The sequence below is a fragment of the Etheostoma spectabile genome, chromosome 16, assembly GCF_008692095.1.
Source record: "Etheostoma spectabile isolate EspeVRDwgs_2016 chromosome 16, UIUC_Espe_1.0, whole genome shotgun sequence".
NCBI classification, from domain to species: Eukaryota; Metazoa; Chordata; class Actinopteri; order Perciformes; family Percidae; genus Etheostoma; species Etheostoma spectabile.
In genome coordinates this window covers 18,491,123-18,512,653 of record NC_045748.1, presented here as the reverse complement: position 1 = coordinate 18,512,653, position 21,531 = coordinate 18,491,123, and the positions used below count along the sequence as shown (strand labels likewise).

The following is a 21,531-nucleotide window of genomic DNA, read 5'->3' as shown; positions in this document are numbered from 1 at the left end:
GAGAGAGAGAGAGAGAGAGAGAGAGAGAGAGAGAAATCTTAAGCTAGGTTTATGGAAGCCACGTTGTTCCCAGCGTGAGGTGCATGCGCCATAAAGTGACGTCACAACAGCTGTTGTTTTCAGCGCGAAGGCTCGTGTGGATGTGCATCTCTGAATTTTTCGAACTACTTTTTGGAAAAAATGACCAATCAGGTTTGCCTCTACAAACATCTGTGTGATTCTCCGTGTACAGACCACAGAGAGTCACACAGCGTTAAATATGTCGTCAAAGACAGACGCCGCACCGGGAAAAGAAGAAACATTTTGCTGGAGAGTTCTTTCTTGTCAAAGCTAAACAAAACACTTGATGGAAAGTGTATTCTTACTGGTGTGACAGGCAGACAGTCATTTTGATTTGGCAATAAAGGACTGTCACGTTAATGATTAAAGTAGATAATTGTAAAGTTTTGCGGTATGTTTATTATGAGTGTCTATGAGTCTCTTTTTACATCAAGGTTTGCAAGGCCTGCTTTCCTTTACTTCTGCTCTCTTCTTCTCTACTACTTCTTTCTTATTCAAAGATTATTTCGTTTGTACTCCCTCTGGTGTTTCGGAGAGAACCTCTCCATGCATGCTTGGAGTGGGCGCGCCATCTACAGAGGCTCGCGCAAGTATATCCGCTTTACATAGCCTTGCAGAGAGCATGTTAAAAAAAAATGCAGATCATCAAATTTGTCCTTAATATCTCATTGTAGCCACATACAGGCTTAACTGATTAGGAAGCTATAGAAATTAAAAGAGAAAACATTCTACAAAGTAGTGGTGATGCAATGTGTGGTCATAATTCAAACCAGACAAGTTTGAAAGGAGTCTGGCATTACTGGTCAAATGTGTACCTTTGTAGGAACAAAATGTTCCAAACAAACAATCAATCTAATGCAATGAGCACATTAGATAAGTTATGATCCATTGTTGATTCTGTTTATCCATACTGTCTTCATTACTTTACCACACTTGAGTATGTATATATCATGTTGTACATAATTATGTTCATGCAATTTTAATTTGACCTAGCGTTGGAGCTGAAAGTGTGTCTTATCTAAAAACGAAAAGAAGAAAAAAAAACTTTTTCCACAGGCTTGGATGGAAATCTCCCTCAAACTCAGAAATGATTATTTCATGATCATTTTGGCTTCACAAGGTCTCATTATCCAAGTTTTTATGACAAAATTCTTGAGACGTCTGCTATTTAAGCATGAAATGTGGCTACAGAAGATTAGGGGTAAACAGATACTGATGACGAAAGCACGGCCCATCATAAAAGAGTGTGGGAATTCATTTCAGTGGCATCACCAAGCAAACAGTCTGTAAAGTACAGTATATACTGAATGTGACTGAACACATTTCTGAGAGTCTACATGTGCAGGCTTTCAGTATCAGAAAAACACATTTCCATGATGGCTAATTGTTCAAACAAACAGCTGAAGCCCCTATACAAGAATAGATTGCTATTGTGGAGACATTGATTGTACTGCAAAACAAAATCAGCATTTCTATGCTGCTGATTAAAACGCCAGGGGAGAAAATCAATTTGGCCGTTGTAGTCACTTGACGCCGGCTGAGGGCCTCACAAACTGCAGATATCAAAGGCAGCTGGCTCGTCTTCAAAAAGGAGGAAGGAAGGAAAAAACAACAACAGTATTCATACCATTTAATCCTCTATCATTTATTGAAAAATATACATATATATAGCTTATTTTTTGAGTCATCTTTGGTGTTAGACAAATTTGGCTTTAGTCTGCACATCATAATACTTATGTCCTGAAGCAAAATATTATCATCAAAGTGAAATAAGAAGTGCTGTTCTTATCTGCTATATCTATATAAACAAAAACATTTCCTTGTCTTTCAGCTTAAAGCATTCTTTTGTTTTACATGTTTTTAACTGCTATATTGAACTATACTGCACACTTAACTAATGCTTAATAATATCTACGACATGCAGTATGACACCTGCTGTTCTTAAATCCTTAATTATGACAAAAAAAAACATAAAAATGGTATAGCAGACATATTTGCCCAAATAAACTGCACATAGATTATTGTGGGCAAACATTGTCAGATAAATTATTAGAATGTGCTTGCAATTGGTATGTAAATGTGAAATAGACGTGTATAACATGAGGCAGCAATAATATTGGCCCATGAACTATACAGTACTTCAAACAATAATCTTCAATGCATGCAGACATATTAGTCAGACTGTGAGAAGCACATTTTTGTTTATCGTGGTTCTAAATCAACCCAAAAAAGATTAAGAAACATAAATTCTTCTTTCTAACTTAAACATGAAACACAGCAACAGAGGTAAACTACAAAAGAAAAATACATAACGACTATGTTTGTTTTAAGGCATTCCGATAAACCTGTATCCTATGTAAGCACTAGGTTGTTGATCTTCTTGAAGACTGAAATAGAAATGTCATACTCTCCGTGCCCCGTTCTTCCCTCCACCCTCCTTGACAGTTTGCCCCACCCCTTAACATTTTCACTATTTTCACAACACTTACACAGATTCCCTTCACTTCCTAATTCCCTCACAACTTCTCTTCTTTCTCTGTCTACTGCTTTTACACTCCTACTCTCTCTCTCTCTCTATTGCTCTTTTAGTCCGTCCATCTCTTTCTGTGTCTCTCTAAGACACACACACACACCACAAAGCTCTCATTCTTTCAGTTTGTGGCTTTTCTTTCAAAACCGAAAGCTTGCAAAGGAAAAAAAAACGTACACCCCCCCACCCGTTCTCGGTGCAGCTGGGAAACCTCACACACACACACACACACACACACACACACACACACACACACACACACAGTGCAGGGTCAAGAGGTCACAGGCCACCACGCCCTGACAACCCACAAGGGGTGGAGAGAAGAAGAGGCGGGAAGGAAATCAGAGATTCTCTGTTCTTGCCTCACAAATTTAAAGACAAGTAAACATGACTGAGGCAATTTTTCTTAGTTCTCGGTCTGCTTCCTTCATTCCTTGGTTCCTAGCTCACTTTCCCTCCTCTCTACATGTATATCTGCCCCTGTCTGTCCAGGAGAAGTCAATGTGAACCAGAGGTGTTAAGTGACCAATTTTTTAAAATAAGTGTTGTTTTTTGCTGGCAGGATGGCAACAAAGTAACCTGGAACCGTGCAGAACAACAAACCAACTACAGTTTTAACTTTCCAAAGAGACATCTCAGATATTCTTCTCTCCCTCCAAACAAACCACTTTTTTTGTCTTTTTAAAGCATGAATTCCCGTCATACGCACACTCCCCTCTCTTTCACCCCCCTCTCTCTCTCTCTAACTACAAGTATCTCTCCCCCCGACCCCCTCCCTCTTTTTCCCGCCCCTCCTCCCCTCTTTTTTCTTGCTCATGTTTTCTTTTCTTTTTCTTTGCTATTATGGAATCGCCGCTTTCCACATGTGACTCACTTTTTCACCAACTAAAGCCAGACAGGAAAAAAAAAAGCTTGTGTCTTCTCTCTGCCTCTCTGTCCCTCTCAGTAGGTGAAGCAGCACTCCTTTATGGGGCTTTTATAACCTCCATAGGTCTCCCTTTTTCAGCGTGGTTGTTCCCTATTGAGATGTGTCAGCCGGGCGACCTAGTTCCCGATTCAAGGAAAAATTGGGAGGCTAATTATTCATTCCCTCTGCTTCCAAGAGCTGTTCCTAAGACAAGCCCTGCAGGAATAAAGAGAAGGAGTAGGCCTTGATTGGCAAGCGTACACCCCCACCTTTCATTTGCCAAGGAACTGAGCGTGCTCACAGACATTCGCCACCCTAACATCATAGAGAGCAACCCCAAATACAAGGGAGGAGAGAAAAAATAAAGCACAACAAAGCCTGAAAAGAGGAGAAGTAGCAGGAGGAGGGGGAGGATGGAGAGAGGGCTGGAAGAGGCGAGCGTCAGAAGAAAGAATAAATGCCAAGTAAAACTTGTTGACACAGAAAAATTGGGCTTGGGAGTTATTTTAGATCAGGCTGGATTTTTTTTTTTTTCAAATCAGGTTATTAGAAGCTCGTCCAACATTTCTCTATGTGAAAAGTATCATTAATGTTGAGCTGATTCAGTAACGTTTCAGCCTGAGGTGTGTATTATTTCTCTTTCATCAAGTGTTACCTTTCAGTGCAGCACGCAGTAAAATCATATTACTGCATCTATGGAAAAGGCCAGCGGTGATGCATATGTGCTTTACACTCTATAAAACGATTTACTAACAGGTTGCTGTTCTCAACATCATGTTTCTCTGTGAGACGACCCCATGAAAAATACCTATCCACATTCACAGGTGTATTTCACTTTCATTTACTCTCTTTTATTTACTTCCTGCCTGCTTTATTTCACCATAATCAACCTGTGTGGCCCTTGTCTTGTTAATCTTTAACAACTTCATTCCAATTCCTATTCATAGGTTTATGACTACAACTCATAACCTTAAAAAGACTTCCGAACCAAACTTGTGTGGAAAGAAAATTCTCCCACATTATCAGGTCAGAAACGCACTTCCCTGTCTGCTCACTTGCACCTGTTCTGTCTGACACAATTCAACATGCATCTTGGGAGGACTGGTTCAGCGTGTCTGCACACCCCTCATCATGTGTGCTGTGCATGCAGGGATCACACTGGCACAATGCTAAGCAGGGGGAGCCAAGCTGTAAAGCTCTTGGAACATCGCCTGTGACAATCTCAATCTCATTCTCTTCTTCACTTGTTAATTTGCCATTGTATGGTATCACTGTGATGTTATCTGTAACAATGGCTGGGTTGGTGGAGTGGAGACAGACAAAAAATGAGGAGGGGAAATATTAAAAAGAGAAGTAAAGGTGTGAGACGAGGGCTCATAAACACATCATAACTCACCAACTACTTCCCAGATCTAAACATTTTACATGTTATGATGGCTGAGAATGTGTGTATGAGCACCAGTTAAACCCTAAAAGGTTAGATTTTAGAGTAAACAGCTGCTCACTGTCAACATCAGTTGGTTACAGCTTCGGCACTTTAGGATCACCAGTTTGAATCCTGGCTGCGGTAATCAGGGAGGTGAAATGGCCACCGGTCTCCATTCACTTAACAACCGCTGCTGAGATGCACTTCAGCAAAACACTTAATCCGTCGATGACTCAAGGAGGGCTATAAGTAGAAGATTGTGGCAGTACTGCACTGGATATAATAGTGCTATTAGGTTGATAGGTGCAAATATCTCTCCCGGTATGAGGAGTTTGCTGTAAATCACACACCTGCTCTAGGGCTGGGCAATACAGAGAAAATCAAATATCACAATATTTTTTGACCCAATACCTCAATGTCAATATTGTGGTGACATTGTAGGGTTGACATTTTGTGCTTTCACAAAATATTTTTACAATTAGATTTTTTATATCTAATAATCAGTAACGTGGATTTAAATAGGCAAATAATAGAACAGCTAGAACAGTCTGTTAAATTCACAAAATGTTTCTGTAATGCAGCTCGTAAATCCAGGAAAGACAACACTTGTATGATATTACGATATTACAATATCCAAAATCTATAGGTACACCTATATGTAGGCCTAACAGATGGCAACAAAAGCCTATATATTAATATTAGGTGTATACATATGTCAAGGATGTTTAAATTAAATAAACTTCCGCTGGAGTTCGATTTACTTCGGCAACACTGTTGACCGCATCACTGATCTCTTTCTATTCCGCATTCTTTCTACAGCCTAATACCAGTTTTTAGGGTGCAAAATAGGACACACGTTACTGCAAATTAAACTGAGATGTCAGGGTTTCAGTCTCCACCTCTGAAAAGTGCCTCTTCCTAGCCGGATTACGTTTGGCCATGTCGTAAATGGTAGGGGTGAGGCCTCAAAAACGAGAATATATTGGCAGTGATATTTAAATTACGATCATTTATCAATGTACGATCATCCTTACGCTCTGATTGGTGTGATACGAAAGTTTCATAATTCCCACGTGAAGCCTGTCCTAAGAGGATTTCTGCGCCGGTTTCTACATCAGGTTGATAAATGAGGGCCACTGTTTCCAAATGACTCCTAAAGCTAGTGTGGCATTTATGTGTTTCAATTTCATGTTACTTATCAAAAAACATGTACAGCGTTACCATTACATCTGGAATTTTCGAATATTGGTTGATGTATTGGTCTGGCTCCAGTTATATCTTGTTTAATCTACAAGTGAAAAAAAACTATTTTCAGGGGGGTTATGTGCCGCACAATTTCTTGGCAGGGTGCAGTGATTTCCTGTAGTTTTGTCATCACTGTTAGGTTGCCAGGCAACTAGTGAAGACAATGAATAGTTTAGCACTTAACCCCCTGTAAATCGTGTGTACACGTCAGTAAGTATTTCCAAATTGTCAAACAACTCCAATAATGAAACAGATTTTTTAATGCTTTAATTGCATAGGATGTACATGTCTAACTACCTATCTTGAATGAAATACTCTTTATCTGGTGTAGTTCCAACTGAAGGTGAAATACATGATATGCTCCTCCTTCATTCGGTTACTGTACACATTAAAGTGTCCGCAATGACAACTTTAGGCAACATACACTAGACGTGTAAAATGCAAATGTAAAAAACAAACAAAAAAAACATTTGTTTTGATCCAGTTTAAAATTATAAAAGAGTCCCTAAAATAAAGAGGAAATTATGTACGGCACATTACTAACCGAGCATCCTAACCAGCGGATCCATAACAGTAATAACCTCGATCTAACCTGTATTTCTGAAGCAGGTGGCAAGTGGTGAAGAGGGTTTGTCTCCACAGGCCAGATTATGAGTTCACAGCCAGACGTGGACAGATGGAGGCAGAGGTTAGCCCTCCTTCCTGCGCTCTGACACACACACACACACACACACACACACACACACACACACACACACACACACACACACCACACACACACACACACACCACACACAAACACACATCACCACACACACACACACACACACACACACACACACACACACACACACACACACTTTTTCACAAGACAATTACCTCACGCATGCACACACAGAATGAAAACAGTCACAGTCAACCCACACACATAGAAACCTGTCTTTGTGTGTACATACACACTCCACAACCCTTCCAGCGCCACAAAATATGGCAACCAGCTCTGTTTATGAAGGGCACAGCACCCAGCTGCAGCTTTCGAAAACAGAAGACAGAGCGACTAAGACGGTCCTCGACATGTTTGGCAGAGACTTTTTTTTGGTTTAAACCCATTGCCTGAAGTCATGTCCAATTCACTCCCGCTATCTGTTCTGTTAATTCCATTATCTCTGATTATTTTCTCATAAGCATTGCTGCTCTAATCCACTTGTTGGTCACATATCTTTGTTGTACCAGCCAACCACTGAGCTGATAATGGGTATGCACAACCCAGGTTTTTAATTCAGTTCAATTGCACCCGCTCTCATTTTGACTTGTAGCTGTAATGACAGCAGAATGATCCTGAATGATGCTGGAATTCATTTAAAGTCAGATAATGACAACAAAGTGATTCACAGGTGACTGATTTGTTTGTCAGTTCTGCAAATGTAAAATGATCAATTGTGGTGTTAGTTTATCTCTCTACTGCCTTATATCCCTGTGCTATTTAGTTAGTAGTTTTTTTTAAGATCATTTCTAAATCAAGTATGCACATAATTTCTCATCTCTGGAACAACATTCACCCCCAGCTAGGATTGATTCTAGTCACAATCTTTTTCTGCTGGATTTCTCCTACTTTGTATTCCTCTCAGCTTTACTACAGTTTCAAGAAAGAAAAGGAAAACTCAGGATAGTGGAAGTCTCACTCTTGGTAATAAAAAACAAGTAGATATTTCCAATGGGAGCCTCAATTTGAGGGCAGCACATTTATCTTAAATACCATGAAAAATAACATTTATTGTGACATGGGTCTTATTGGTATGCATAAAATGAATGTTTCAGCAACCTCAGATGATATTCTGATCATACAGCATAGAGAAATAATGCTAACACCTGCTATGCAGTGTTCAGTGAACGGTCATCTAAATCTTCCTCATGCCCCTGCATTCACCTTCACCACATGCCGTTTTGGTGGCACACAGGAGCACCGCCTATGGTGTAATCAAAGTCATCAGCCCTTAGTTTAACCGCTGTAGAAAACCCTAACTAGATAAAGCTACAGACACGCTCCTCTACAAATCCATACTCAATCCTATTATAGTACTCTTGTCTCATTGGGAGATGAGCATATTTGTGGGCTGATAAACAAAACTAACATTACCATTATTTGTGATCTGGCTGATGCTTTTCATTGAGGGTAATTTGTGATGAATGCAACAGAGGAATCATCTAAAATTCATAAGTCACCAGCCCACTGTGAGGGCTGCAGGGTTCAGTACGTGCACAGCGCACGTAACACTTATTACTGAGAACGATAGAGGGCATCTGCAAATTTAGCTTTGGTTGAGGATTTTTTTTTTAACACATTTGTGTTGTCTGTGAATTGAAAAAAAAGAAGTGTGTATTAAATTAAGTATCTAACCACCACAACAGCATATTAGAACCTTTGACACTCAATACACCTTTGATTTAGATAGTATATGAAGCTCCGAAAATCCTGAAAGAAGGACTGGACAAAGCAATGGTAAGAGGTTTATAAAAACTAGTCTTATGTAAGAAAGTGAATGAATAGCAACTGAGATATGGCTTAGATATAGGTTTTGAAGTTGTGATGGAGATGAGGTAATGACTCATGCTCATCTAACTCAGGTGGGAAAGTCATTCCTCCACAGGAAAGAAAGGAGACAGCAAGGCCACTGCAGGGAGAGGGATAAATAATTGGACAATTGTACCAGAACAGAGAACGTGGACAGAAGTCTAGGTCATGACCTGAAAGTACAGTACAAGTTTTGTTTGTAAAGTCAGTATGTATAGCGGGAGCAATGTGACAGGAGAAATGTAGAGACACTGAGGACAACTCTGGCTGCAGCTGCATTAGCGGACTCAAGAAACATTCTGTAATGTGGTTGTGGTTGTCTCATTTGGGAGATGTGTTAGGTTCAGATTATGTCGATGATGTGAGGCTCACATCAGTTTGTTATCTAAGTCACTGCAGTGTTTTCAGTATTGACAGGGATGTCTTGCACAGGTTTTGCCAAAGAAAAACAGCAGCACAGTCTTGTCAAAGTTGAGCTTAAGGTAGTGGACAAGCATCCGACTGGAGATGTCAGGGAGGCAAGAACAGATGAACACTGCTCGACTGAGATGAATCTTTACCAGTCCCCATGATACTCCTAGTTGCCAGAGCATTGAAGGTAAAAGGTAGAGTATTGCTGGTCTCAGAGCAGCAGGAAAAAAAGCTATGCGATGTGAAGCTAGAGCCAAAGACTAGAGTCTAGAAAGAGAAGAAGCAGAGGCCCAGGAGTGAACCCTGGGGAACTCCAGTGGAGGTGATGAGCACTGAAAACAGAGCTGCTCTCTGCAGTCCAAGTTTGATTATTTGGAAATAAACACATAAAAGCATAATAGAGGATATAAGGTAATGAAGAAAATTCATTGTTTTCTACAGCTTTTCTCTTATAATTCTCGATTCATAGTAATTTTTTAAAGCAAGTGTTTTTAAGCGTGCTAATTATTTTTACAAAACAATGGAGTTATATTTAATGGTAATTCCTTTGCACCTCCTAAACAACAGATTACGCTTACATGTCCAATAGAAAAAAAAGAGTTAATATTCACAAAACAAGTCATAAGAAAATCAAGGTCGTTATAAAAAAATAAATCCTGGAGTTTTTCTGTAATCTTATTTTCCAAGATTTGCAAGTCCTATGTGTTAGAGAGATTTCAATCAATGGACATTCCATTTATAAGGGTGGCTTAATCTTAATATAACAAGCTAAGAATAATCTAATAGAGGATATCTAGAGTATATCTGTGTAAAACTCTGACTTTATGTCCCCTTGCATCATAAAGTGTTGTCTACTTTGTGTTATAACAAAACACAGACACTTACTTGACTCTCTCCATTAACAATTAGTAAAACTACAGTGTTTACACTGCAAAACTAACAATTAGATACCTAATTGCAAATAACGTATTATCCAATTTGCATAGGCTAGGTTTTCTTTTTATAAAAGAAAAGTCTTAATAAAAACTGAGCACCCTCATTTTAAGCCCCAGAAATCCCACTTGACACCTTCATGCATCTTTAACCAGCCAATACTAGGCTACTAGGCTTTTTTGGTACTTTCCAAATCAGATAACATTGAGGCTTTGGAACTTTTTGGCATAACATTCCTAATTTCAGGCTCTGTAAGTTGCCTGATCTGGTATTTAAATGCTACAGCTTTGTGATCAAATTTTCATTTGGTACAACTGATTACATGCAACTGCAAACAAATGACCAAATGTGTAAACCACACTATTTTGTTTAAAAGGCAATACATTATATCTGTACCTCAAAGGCTAAGTAAGCTATCATGCCCATCTTTGGTCGGTATGATGTGGCCACTGACTGTGTTTGCCTACAGTCAGCTGTGACTGAAGCTTGTTTATACCGGACACGACTTAGACGCATTTTTTAGTCACTTTTCTTCTCATATCAGAAACACCTATATTTTAACCAACGCTGCTGTCTGCAGCAGCTCTTCACAGTTCCATGCTCCATCACCTTCATACACACATGCCACACTGACCTAAAGCATCCTTTTACACGCTTGATTTCATTTAAAACATACTGACTAGCCCTTTAAACCATTTTTATTTGTCTTTTTTTAATGGCAAACATTTTGACACGTCATAGCACGAAAAGCACAGGTGGAACTAGAAAAATTAATGATGGCTGCATTCCATTCATGTGTATCATTGCGAAAACTCTGGTATGAAATATGTTTGCTCACTGTCATGGCTTACTCTGACATTTCCATAGAACATCTGGGGGTTTTTCCACAATGACAAGTCAAAATATCAAAATAAAGGCCTACAAACATACTTCAAGAAGCCCATAAATAATGTAGCTCTTTCATATATGATATTCATTATAGAAACATGATAAATGACACTGAGTTAAGAATTGTGATTTCAGTACAGCCAATTCTGTCAATAAATACATACAGTAAATGCAGTTGTCAATGTTAGTAGTTCCAAAGCCATGAGCATGTGGCGCTTCTACTGGATAATCACAATTTCAGATAGTATGGTCAGTCATATTTAACCATTGTGTGTTTACGTGCTGTTAGTGTGTATGTGCATGCCACCCAGCATACATGCTTGTGTGTGTGCATTCATATGTATGACTCATGCTGGCAACATGCTGACAACTCCTTAACATTAAACAAATGACTAAATCAAAAGAGTGCTGAAGTGCAGTGAAAGAGGAGGAGAGTGGTAAGATTGTAGCTGCTCGTACTGCTGGCAGGATCTCAAAGGTATGACAGTTTTCCCTCAGAGCACTCTGCTGGGAAAGTTCTTAAAAGGTGGCTGCCCAACACTTTGACTGGTTGACTGGTTAAATAAGTGCCCTATAATGTTAAATATAATGTCAGTAAATGTCAGTGCACCTTATCACTATTCTTGAAGAAATACCACAATGACAATCAGAGTTCATCAATCTCAGCTACAGAGCAAGATAAACTTCTGACAATTTTTTAAAGCTTCAAGTATGACTAAAATGTAACGATTATGCTACTTACTTATGACGATTAATAAATAATGGCTTACACATTCATATTTTTAAGGGAATTGATATCAACCTTTTTGGCTGTAAAGGTATTACTCTGTGTTCTATTTGTCCTCTTGACTTCTATTTATTCTAAATAAATAACATCTCTCTCTGCACCCCGTCTCTGCCAGCTCAACTAAATGTACCACTTATCCCACCTGTTAGAGCAGCCTCTGTGTGTAAATACGAGACCCTTCACAGTTTCCAGGTTACAACACAGTTTATACTATTTATATACTGTATGTCTAATAGCTTCCGGCAGCTATACTGAAAACTAATGAATGTAGTGTAAATATAATGAGATTGTATTTTTCTACATTCATTTACTTTTTTTAACAAACTGTTAAAAATGAGATGACTTTTCTGAGCTGGTGTATTTGTTTAACACCTTTGCCACTTTTAATGTGTGTTATGGTTATCAGAAATTGCAATTAAAGCAGATATTTTTTACGCTGGACTTGACTGTAACATTAGAATGTCTTTTTGTCTCTTATTGTTGTGTAAGAGAGGTTAGTAAACATCCTCTTCTTTGCCATCACAGAGCAAACATCTTCTGAAAATTCACCCATTCACTGCTCAGCTGGCAGACAACACTCTGAGCCATATAGCCAGCTAATTTAAAACATACCAATTTAAACTGTTTTTATATTTTCTACAAGACTTTAAACATATTTAACCTGCTGATTATTCTCACTAAATGTGCCTGAGGTGACGACAGCTTTAGCTGTTCAGTCAAATGTGTAAATTAGCATTTCTAAATGGATGAGTAAGAATAAAAACATGCCTATTCCGTTTTCTATTTCGACACGCCTATATGGATCTGACATGTTTTAGCAATAACAGTAGTTAATTTGTTACAACTGGCTTCTCGGTTGAATTTTATCAAGATTGGGGCAGACTGTGACTGTTGACTTTTTGTTTTAAAGGAGGAGGTGAAAGTAAAACTTAATACTCCCACTGTAGTCAGTCTACTGCTGTATTTTAAAGACGTTTTGAATGTGAATGTAACTTCACATTGTAAACTTGGAACCAAAACTAAAGAGCAACCAGTGGTGGGAGAAGTACTCAGATCCTGTACTTGAGTAAAAGTACCAGTACCACAGTGTAAAAAATAAGACTACTACAAGTAAAACTCCTGCATTTTAAATCAAACAAGTATTTAATTAAAACCATGTGAGAAGTTTAAAGAGGAACTGATTCTTTGGTTTAGTTGTTAACTTAATGACATCTAAAACGTGACAAGAAGCCACATAACACGGCTTTTTGGTTGAAGAACCACTAGTTTGATCTTTAACTGTGCATTGAATTTTGTAAGATCATCATGCGTCTTTAAGTACAACTTTAATCTGAAACGTAACTATAGCTGTTGAATAAATCTAGTGGAGTAAAAAAGTACAATATGTTGTAGTATAAAAATGCATGAAAAGGAAATATTTAAGTCAAGGTCAGTTACATTTACATTCACTCATCTCTATAGTCCCAACATATGAACATATCAGGACTGAGCAAGAGCAAAAGAGAGAATTTGAAATATCATAAAACCAACTGGACAATCTGTTTCAACATTAGAAAAATAATTGCACATACATTTTTTGACGTAGAAACAATTTCCCACATTATACAAACACTGCATTCAAACGGAGCTTTAATATTGCATTTCTGCTTTTATACAGTAAACAGCATCTAAGGTTAGCTCACAAGCTGTCAGGCAGAGAATGTGCGGAGCAATGAACAGACAGTAAGGGAGAAATCACACAAGGACCAGACTGACACAGGTCAGAGAGAAGAGAGGAAGAAGTCAAGGTGACATGAAAGCAAGAAATCTACACAGAAAACATTCCCACAGTGAATAGAAAATTCAGGTATGTAGCTCTTTAGGACTCACTGATACTAAAAACACTGATATTGTCTGTGTTACAACTGATTCTAATTTGGAGGAAATCCAGCCTCACTTAAATTAACAATTATCAAATCCTTCTTCTCACACCCTAAGTGCTATTTTCAGTCCTAAATATGGAGAGATTTTACAAGTAAGGAAGATTTATTATCATAATTGCATGCAGCGTGTGTGTGTGTGTGTGTGTGTGTGTGTGTGTGTGTGTGTGTGTGTGTGTGTGTGTGTGTGTGTGTGTGTGTGTGTGTGTGTGTAAAATTTGCCTCAAGAGTTCTTTTACACTAACATAGGCTCTTCATAGAAGCCCAATGTATGATGTTAAATTAGTGGTAAAAGCTGGACCGTTTAGTCATTTTTTAAACACAAATGTCAAATGCTCCTCGCTTCCCAATAGAGAATGTGTTGCCTTTCATTGTCTTAACAGAGTAAATTGAATATTTTTTGGTTTTGAACTGTTGATTTGACAAAACAAGACATCTGAAGATTTGGATTTCTTTTTTCACCGTTTTTGATATTTCATAAACCACTTCATCGGTTCATCAATTAAGTGACTGGCAAATTATAAATATAATCATTATTTGCAGCCCTTAATGCGACACATAAGAGATAAAATGAGAAGACAAAATGTAGCTGGGCCTAAAGTCAGAGCATAATTTCCCAAAAAATGCTTGACTTGACTTTGACTAAATTGAGACTTGAAAACAAATATCAAATTAGCACTCTATAGCAGAATCCATCTCCATGGTCTGCACAGAAATACAAACAAATATCAACAAAATCCTCTGACTAGTGACATCTTCTATCTTCAGTAATCAATAACTATAAAATTTAATTAAACAGGCCAGAATTATTATCAACTGTAATAACCTCAATGTGCTACTCAAAGGGAGTCATAATTTACAAGTTTGGCCGCCAGCTAACAGTTTGCAAATTGGTGAGGTAATGATAAAATTTCACACTGCTACATACTTGTTATGTGGCTTCTTCTAATAATATTTTGCTCTGGATGCCAAATTCCTGCTACTCTGTACTCACCACATGGACAATTTGTGATATATTTGATCGCTCAGTGAGCAAAATGAAATTATTAAAAAGGCCATACCAGAGTTGGACTATTTGCTATTAGAGGATTGGAGACATAGCTACACAGTGTCTCTATTACGCATGCTTGTGCAATCTGAGTAACAGGCTCTCCCCAACAGCAACAAGAACATCTGTCAAATGTCTGCTGCAGTGCCTGTGAGGCCTTTTTCACATCAAGTCAGCTTTTATAGGTAACTGAGGGCTAAAATCCTCACTCTTGCTTTAACCTCTCCAACCAATATTACTTCTTTTTTTTTCCTCCTGACTGTTGTTCTGCTAAACCAAACCCAATACAATCCCTCTCCTGTTTCCTCCTCTCCCTGTTTTTCAGAGGATCAGTCGATATGTTAGACTTCTACACACGTGCTCAGGGAGATAATGAAAATGTTTCTATAAATAGGGACAATATTGCTGACAGTTGCACTCTCTCAAGTGAGATATCTCAGTATAATTTTCACTACACACATTCACACACACACTAAATACTGGCGAGAAAAATCTCCTCAAATGCTGTGTGCTTCATCATAGCGATAGTCCTGAAGCAGCATATAAACACTGGAGTTGCAAAGCAAACGCATTTCAGATATGTGCTATATGAAGCTCAAATATAGGACGAGATCAATGCGCCCTACACATCTTAAATAAACAGCACGCAGCTTTACTCTGCAGCAGACTAAACAGCTTGAATTTACATAATACTGAACCCTGCTCTATGTCAGACAATACAGCTCCTGTATAACATACAAGCGTTATGCTACACCATGACATTTTTTTGCCACTCTTACACCTCAATAGTACATCTACACACAACACATGTTTCACTATTTCTCAGTCCATTTTACATACAATCCGCTAAAACCGTGACTGTATTCCACCTAATCACTCTTATGTCTATATAATCAAGTCCAACCTAATCAAAAGCAAACATACAATTAAACAGTCTCTACAAGCCTCTAAAGCAACTTTCAGAGCATAAACGGAAGCTTAAGTGAAGAGCGATGTGATAGAAAAATAATTGAGATGGATAGAAGAGAGAAGCTCTTTCATTCTCTTTCTCACCTTCCAGCTCATGATGGATGACATCCGAGAGGTTGGGCTCTTCACCCCACCAGAAGATCCACAGCTCCTTCGCGTCCGGTTTGATTTTGCGTCGCCATACACACAACAGGTTGGCTTGCACACAGCGCATGAAGCTGCGCAGAACTGGGTCGTCCTGGGCCGGGGCCGAGATCACCGGCCCATATTCTCCGCTGCCGCGAAAGCTGTAGCAACGCCATTTAATGCCCGTTAACTCCGCCTGCAGGAAGAGAGGAGGTAACGATTAAAGTTGTAAGCGGTCCATTTACCTTAAAATATAATACAGCATTGTTATTATATCCAGTGACTAATGAAGTCATTTCACACTGTCTTCAGTCCAAATGTATATGAATGTATGTAAAAGCAGAAACAATTAGTTGTTTTGTTGGTAAATCAAATCGACAGAAAACATAATCCGCAATCATTTTGATAACCATTAATTACTTTAGTTATTTTTCAAGCAAAAACACCAAATATTCTCTCATTCAAGCTTCTCTGATGTGCTGCTTTTCTCTGATATAAAATGAGAGATATAAAACAAAGTGACAGGCATTTCTCTCTATGTTGTGACATTTTATTAACCAAACAAAATAATTATTCATTGCAACCATAACTGTTATATGGAATTGTATATCAGTTAATTATTTTGATTCAAGAAGCATGTTTTTATCTCACTTTCTAACATTTATCTCACATCTAGTAGATGGAATGAAAAGACCATTATACATGAATCCATGATGTTATAGAAGCCTCATTAGTGTTGTGTTGACCTTTAAGCATTGTACTTTAGTGTACATAGATTTCTTTCATATAAAAGAGAGCATCAGACAAGTTGTTTCAATCAATAATTGCACAAACTCTGCCCAATTAAGTTACATTTTTTCTGGCTTCACGGATACACAGCTATGATCCTGTTGTGCAAATGTTTTAGCACATTTTATGTCTCCCTGTTGTGTTCTTATAACCTTATCTAGACACCTCGACTTGCTGCTGTTGATGCTGTCAAGATAGGATTTTGTGGAGAGAAGAGGTGGAGAGTGGTGGCGAGACATAAAGGATGGCCTTGAGTGAAATGCAGGGAATTAACTACAGGAGAGACAGCATTGAAATATAGGAGGGAGCTACAGAGAGTGAGAGAGACATGAGAAGAGGTAATAGTGGCGGGGTCAATGGTTGGAGCCCGGCCCAATAACTGACATCTTCTCTATTTAATCTAATGGGGTGATAGGTGTTTATGTTGCCTATTGTAGACTTGGGCGTGAAGGCTCTCTACCATGCTACATTTAGTGATGAGCCAGTGAAAGAGCCATACTTCTACCTCCATCATTTTACGTTTTGTAAAAGAGCATACATATGCAAACAAGCAAAAATATACAACTGTCAGTGAGCCTGTGATGTTCCTGTGCGCTTTGGCAAACTCTTTTCCGTGTTAGTTTGTGTCCTTGCGTTTGTGTTTCTGCATGGATGAGTCGAGTGCACAAAAGGCATTGTTGAACAGGACAGAGATTTGGCAGTCAGAGAGGGGGGAAAATCTCTTGGTGTGTCGTCGCGCTACCCTACTCTCCTGTGTTCACCCAGCTGTGAGGATCGTGTTTGGCACACTGGCTAGGGAGCCAAGACATCCAAGACCAGCTGAGAGAGGAAAAAATACTGACCCATTTTAACAGAGACAGGTGGAAAAGAGCAGCGCAAAAAAAATTAAAGCCTGCAGTGTCTTTGAGTGAATGAAGAAAAGGAGTCTCCACAGCTTTGATAACCGTAAAGAGAGGGACCAAGGAAGCTTGCCTGTCTTTTCAGTCTGTGTAAGCAAGGGTCGCAGGGGTTGTGTCCGAATCAAAAATCCAGCCAAAACCATACCTTTGAGGAAGCTTGTGCATGTACTAAAAACATATACAGCAGCATCTTATATGTGAGTGGAAACAGAGGTATGCACATGACCCCCAGGAGCATCCTGACTGCAGCATTCACCCATAATTACAAGCATGTCCCTCCTGTAATGACAGTGTGTGTAATAGGAGATATAAACATTGGCGCTGTGATAAGCCAAGCCCTAAAATTAGCCATGACAAGGTCAAGGATGCTGTTTCTCCCAAAGCAAAGAGGAAGACATCTGCTTGCACTACCTCGTCACTCCCAGTCAATGTCAAAAGTTACTCCGCTGTTTGAGACAGCTGTCTGCTGCTACTGAATCAGGAGACGAGACGAGAAGATGAGAATCGAAATGTCAACAAAAAAAATACAACATATCAGTTATTGTTTTTTTAAGGCAACACATGCTCTCTGGTGAATTGATTGTTAAAGATCCCTTCCAGACAGGTTTTTTGACATAAGAATACTGCTTGGAATACAAATTTGAGTCTGATAGGGTTCTTCAAAAAAAGATTTAAGAAGTGACCTACAGCCACACCAGCAGCTCTGTGAGGCTGTCCTCAGGTGCAGGGCGCTAAATAATAACATGCTCACAATGTTCAACATTTTAGTTTAACACGTTTAATAATTAGCAATAAACAATGTCGTTATTGTTTTACAAAATGAAATTTTGACCCGATGATACGGTTAGATGAAAAATTAAGAGATCCACAGAGTTGTTACAATTGATCCTAAGGGTAGTCGATATCGACGACGTTCCACTTTCGGGATTGTTCAGGTGCCGCCGGAAATTCCACCAGATTTTTAAGACGGATGTCCCACACCTTACTCTCTTTGTGTTGGCATTCTAAACTCTTGTGGATTTATAAGGACTATGGATAACTGCTCCTTAGATCTCTGCAGGGTAAATCCAGACAGCAAGCTAGACTATCTTTCCAATCTGAGTTGTCTGTTGCACATGTTCCACCAAAACAAGTTCCTTCCCGAGGCTATTTTGCTGAGGCTGGGTCATTGTGTCTGGGGATTAGCGCCCCCCAGGACAAAATGCCAATAAACCAGAGGACGTTTTTCTCCCATTCCAGGACGCTTTGTGGATTAGCCAAACCCTCCTCCGCAGCGCGGTGGAGGAAGGTCTGGCAATGCAAGACTATTCTGAGCATAGCATGAATGAGGGCACCAAATTTCATGGCTATCCATCCATTAAATGTTGAGGCATTTCACTCAAAGTCACAAATGTGCTCAAGAAAAAGTCAAGGCCTCAACAAAGTCAGTGGGATTCCTCGTGACATGACATACCATGACAGTCTGTACACAATTTCACAGCACTCCACCTTATAGTTATTACTTTAGGAAGGATGGCCAGTTTAGGCCCTATACAGACCAAGGACAAAATTTGGACTGGTAGCTGGAAGAAGTTCCAGTTCACCTCCTGGGCACTGCCGAGGTGCCCTTTAGCAAGGCCCCAAACCCCAAATTGCACATACATAATTCTGCACAGTGAGGGTCAAACATTCAAGTGCAGTCAAAATAACCACGACTCATTATTGAGTGGTGTGGGAAATTATACATTTTAGATTTAGTATTCAATGTATCTTGGTGAAGCCCTAGGATTCTAGGAGAAGTGTTTTTACGTTGTGAGGTTGTCAGATAAAAGTCAGCCGACAGTCAAATTCACGTGTGTCTGAAAATACCCTCAGACCCCAGAGGGTTAACATTAAAGGGCCATTGTACTGAGGAAGGGCTAAGTTGGTGGACAAATGATAAGTGAATGACTTAAGGATATACAAGGCAAGGCACTCTTAAGGGACTTCAGATTACACAATTTTTGAGTCTTCTCTCCATGCTGCATAAAGTAAAGACATTTGATTCATCACATCAATTCGCTCATTTGTAAGAGAACTAAAATAATTCATTGACAGAGTAGGGGGGCTTTAAGGAAAAATGTTCTCCCTTTCTAGTGCAGAAATGTGGCTGAACAAGTTGTATTTTCAGGTGGAATATTGCGCTAATGGTCAAAGGCTGCTTTCAAACAGAGGTTCTGTGTATTTGTTGACCATGTGTAAAGCACTAACCTAACACCCTGCTGAACCCCTGTGGAGAATGAGCTGTGGCACCGTTGCAGGAAGAGGAACAGGGCTGCAGTCACATGCTCAAGGCAGATCCAAGTACGCACCCACGCACGCACGCACGCACCCACGCTGTGATGATGTGCAGACCAGAAGCGCTCAAAGACACTGATATGCATCAGGAGCCAGACATTTTCAAAGTTCTTTGTATATTTTAGTGGGTCCTGTCCTGCATGTGGACAAATGCATCCACATGTATAGAGTTGCAGTAATACCAGTGCTAAAAACAGCCAATTCTTATATTTGTATGAATAAATTATCACTAGTAACTATCTAGCTATTATCTCTGCAACTTTGGTAACAAATCAATTTGAGTAAAATCCTCTCATGCAAATAGAAACAACCATCAATCATTTTTGCAATAGTTCTTTCATTGTTAGTCATAAAATAATCAGAGAAAAAAAGTGCACACTTTAAACAGATAATATGAATAGTCCAAGTCCACCAATCAGGTGATAAATTGTACCATGCACTGGCCAATAAGTAGTGTTTTTAGGTGGTAATTGCAGCAAAATTCCAAATACGTTTTATAGGCCAATTTGTATTTTACTCTCATTGATATGCAAAAAAAAACCTACCCGACACAAATGTCCTTTTGTGTCATGATCTGTGCTGATGCTTACAGTAGCTATGTGTTCAGGGAAACAGGGAATTTATACGTACGTTTGTTAAGATGGCAAAGACCAAAGCAAATATGTACCCAAAGCAGCAAATTCCTCACCATCCAAGGCACGAAAGAGCAAATCAACAATTATTCTAGGCAGCAGTTTCCGTCTCTTTTAAAAACTAAACCCACAAGGATAAAAAGGCAAAGAGTTCAAGGAAAAAGAAGGTGGATGTTTGCTTCACTGTCAATAAAGCAAGCACTCCACTTCTGTTGGTTAGCTGGTTCAATTTCTGATTGAGTGCAGGACCAAAACAAGAGCTTTTCCTTCCATTGCTAAGACGGACCAAAGCTTTGACCTCACTCTCACCTCTATTATCTTTCTTGTCTCCACTCTCCCTCTCATCTCTCAGCACTCTCACTGTCACACGGATGCCTATTGAATACAGCCAGGAGTATCTCGCGTTCTCCCTCTCGCCTTTGTGTTATTCCTCTCTTAATGTCTTTTTGTCTAGTAAACAGAGAAAAGATAACAGCCAACCTTATGTTTCCTGAATATTTTTTGCGTGAGGAGATGGAAGAGTGTGCTCTATTCTATTCAAATCCACTTTTTCAATTCTTGGCAGTTAAATGGATTCTCTATTACTTTACATGCTTTTGTATTCTTTGAACATGGATTTTGAATAGGAACCTAACCTTAAAACCAGAGAGTTAAAAACAATTTCCTGTATATTTAAGGTGAACTGAGCCCCAACTCGGAAAAACCTAATCTGTATTCCAACAAGAGGTCATCTGCAGTGCACCAGACATGTGCTTGTAATCAAAGGAAAATATGGAAGTCAGAACTTTAATCTTTGGCATACATTGCTCAAACAGAAAGTACTGGATAAACCATCTGACTTCAACAGAAAAGAGAATCAAATGGTTTGTCATACTGCAGGTCTAACAGAAACATTCATACGATATATATATACACTGCATATTGTTTGATGCACAGGAGCTCTACAATGCAGAGGAAATCGCCGCAACTTAGATAGCAGCGCTGAGAGGAAAACACACTTGACGTGCACTTTGCAGGAATGCTTCAGCAAACTGAAAATATTTTTGCTCCTCCTGTTCCTTCTCAAAAAATTTG

General features: G+C 39.1%; 1 protein-coding gene and 1 long non-coding RNA gene across 7 annotated transcripts in view; both read right to left on the bottom strand.

Moving 5' to 3' along the window:
• Positions 1-21,531, bottom strand: part of LOC116704201 (mediator of RNA polymerase II transcription subunit 13-like) — a 73,083-nt gene that overhangs the window by 40,450 nt on the left and 11,102 nt on the right. For all 6 annotated transcript variants that reach the window (XM_032539482.1, XM_032539483.1, XM_032539484.1 and 3 more), the window contains exon 2: positions 15,780-16,017. In XM_032539482.1, the coding sequence (XP_032395373.1) occupies positions 15,780-16,017 (238 nt within the window). The remainder of the gene's footprint in view (positions 1-15,779; positions 16,018-21,531) is intronic.
• On the bottom strand, positions 187-14,245 carry LOC116704203 (uncharacterized). The gene is made up of 3 exons (XR_004335618.1): positions 14,235-14,245; positions 10,081-10,087; positions 187-316 (listed from the first exon to the last, which is right to left on the bottom strand). It is a non-coding gene; the product is annotated as an uncharacterized LOC116704203 (long non-coding RNA).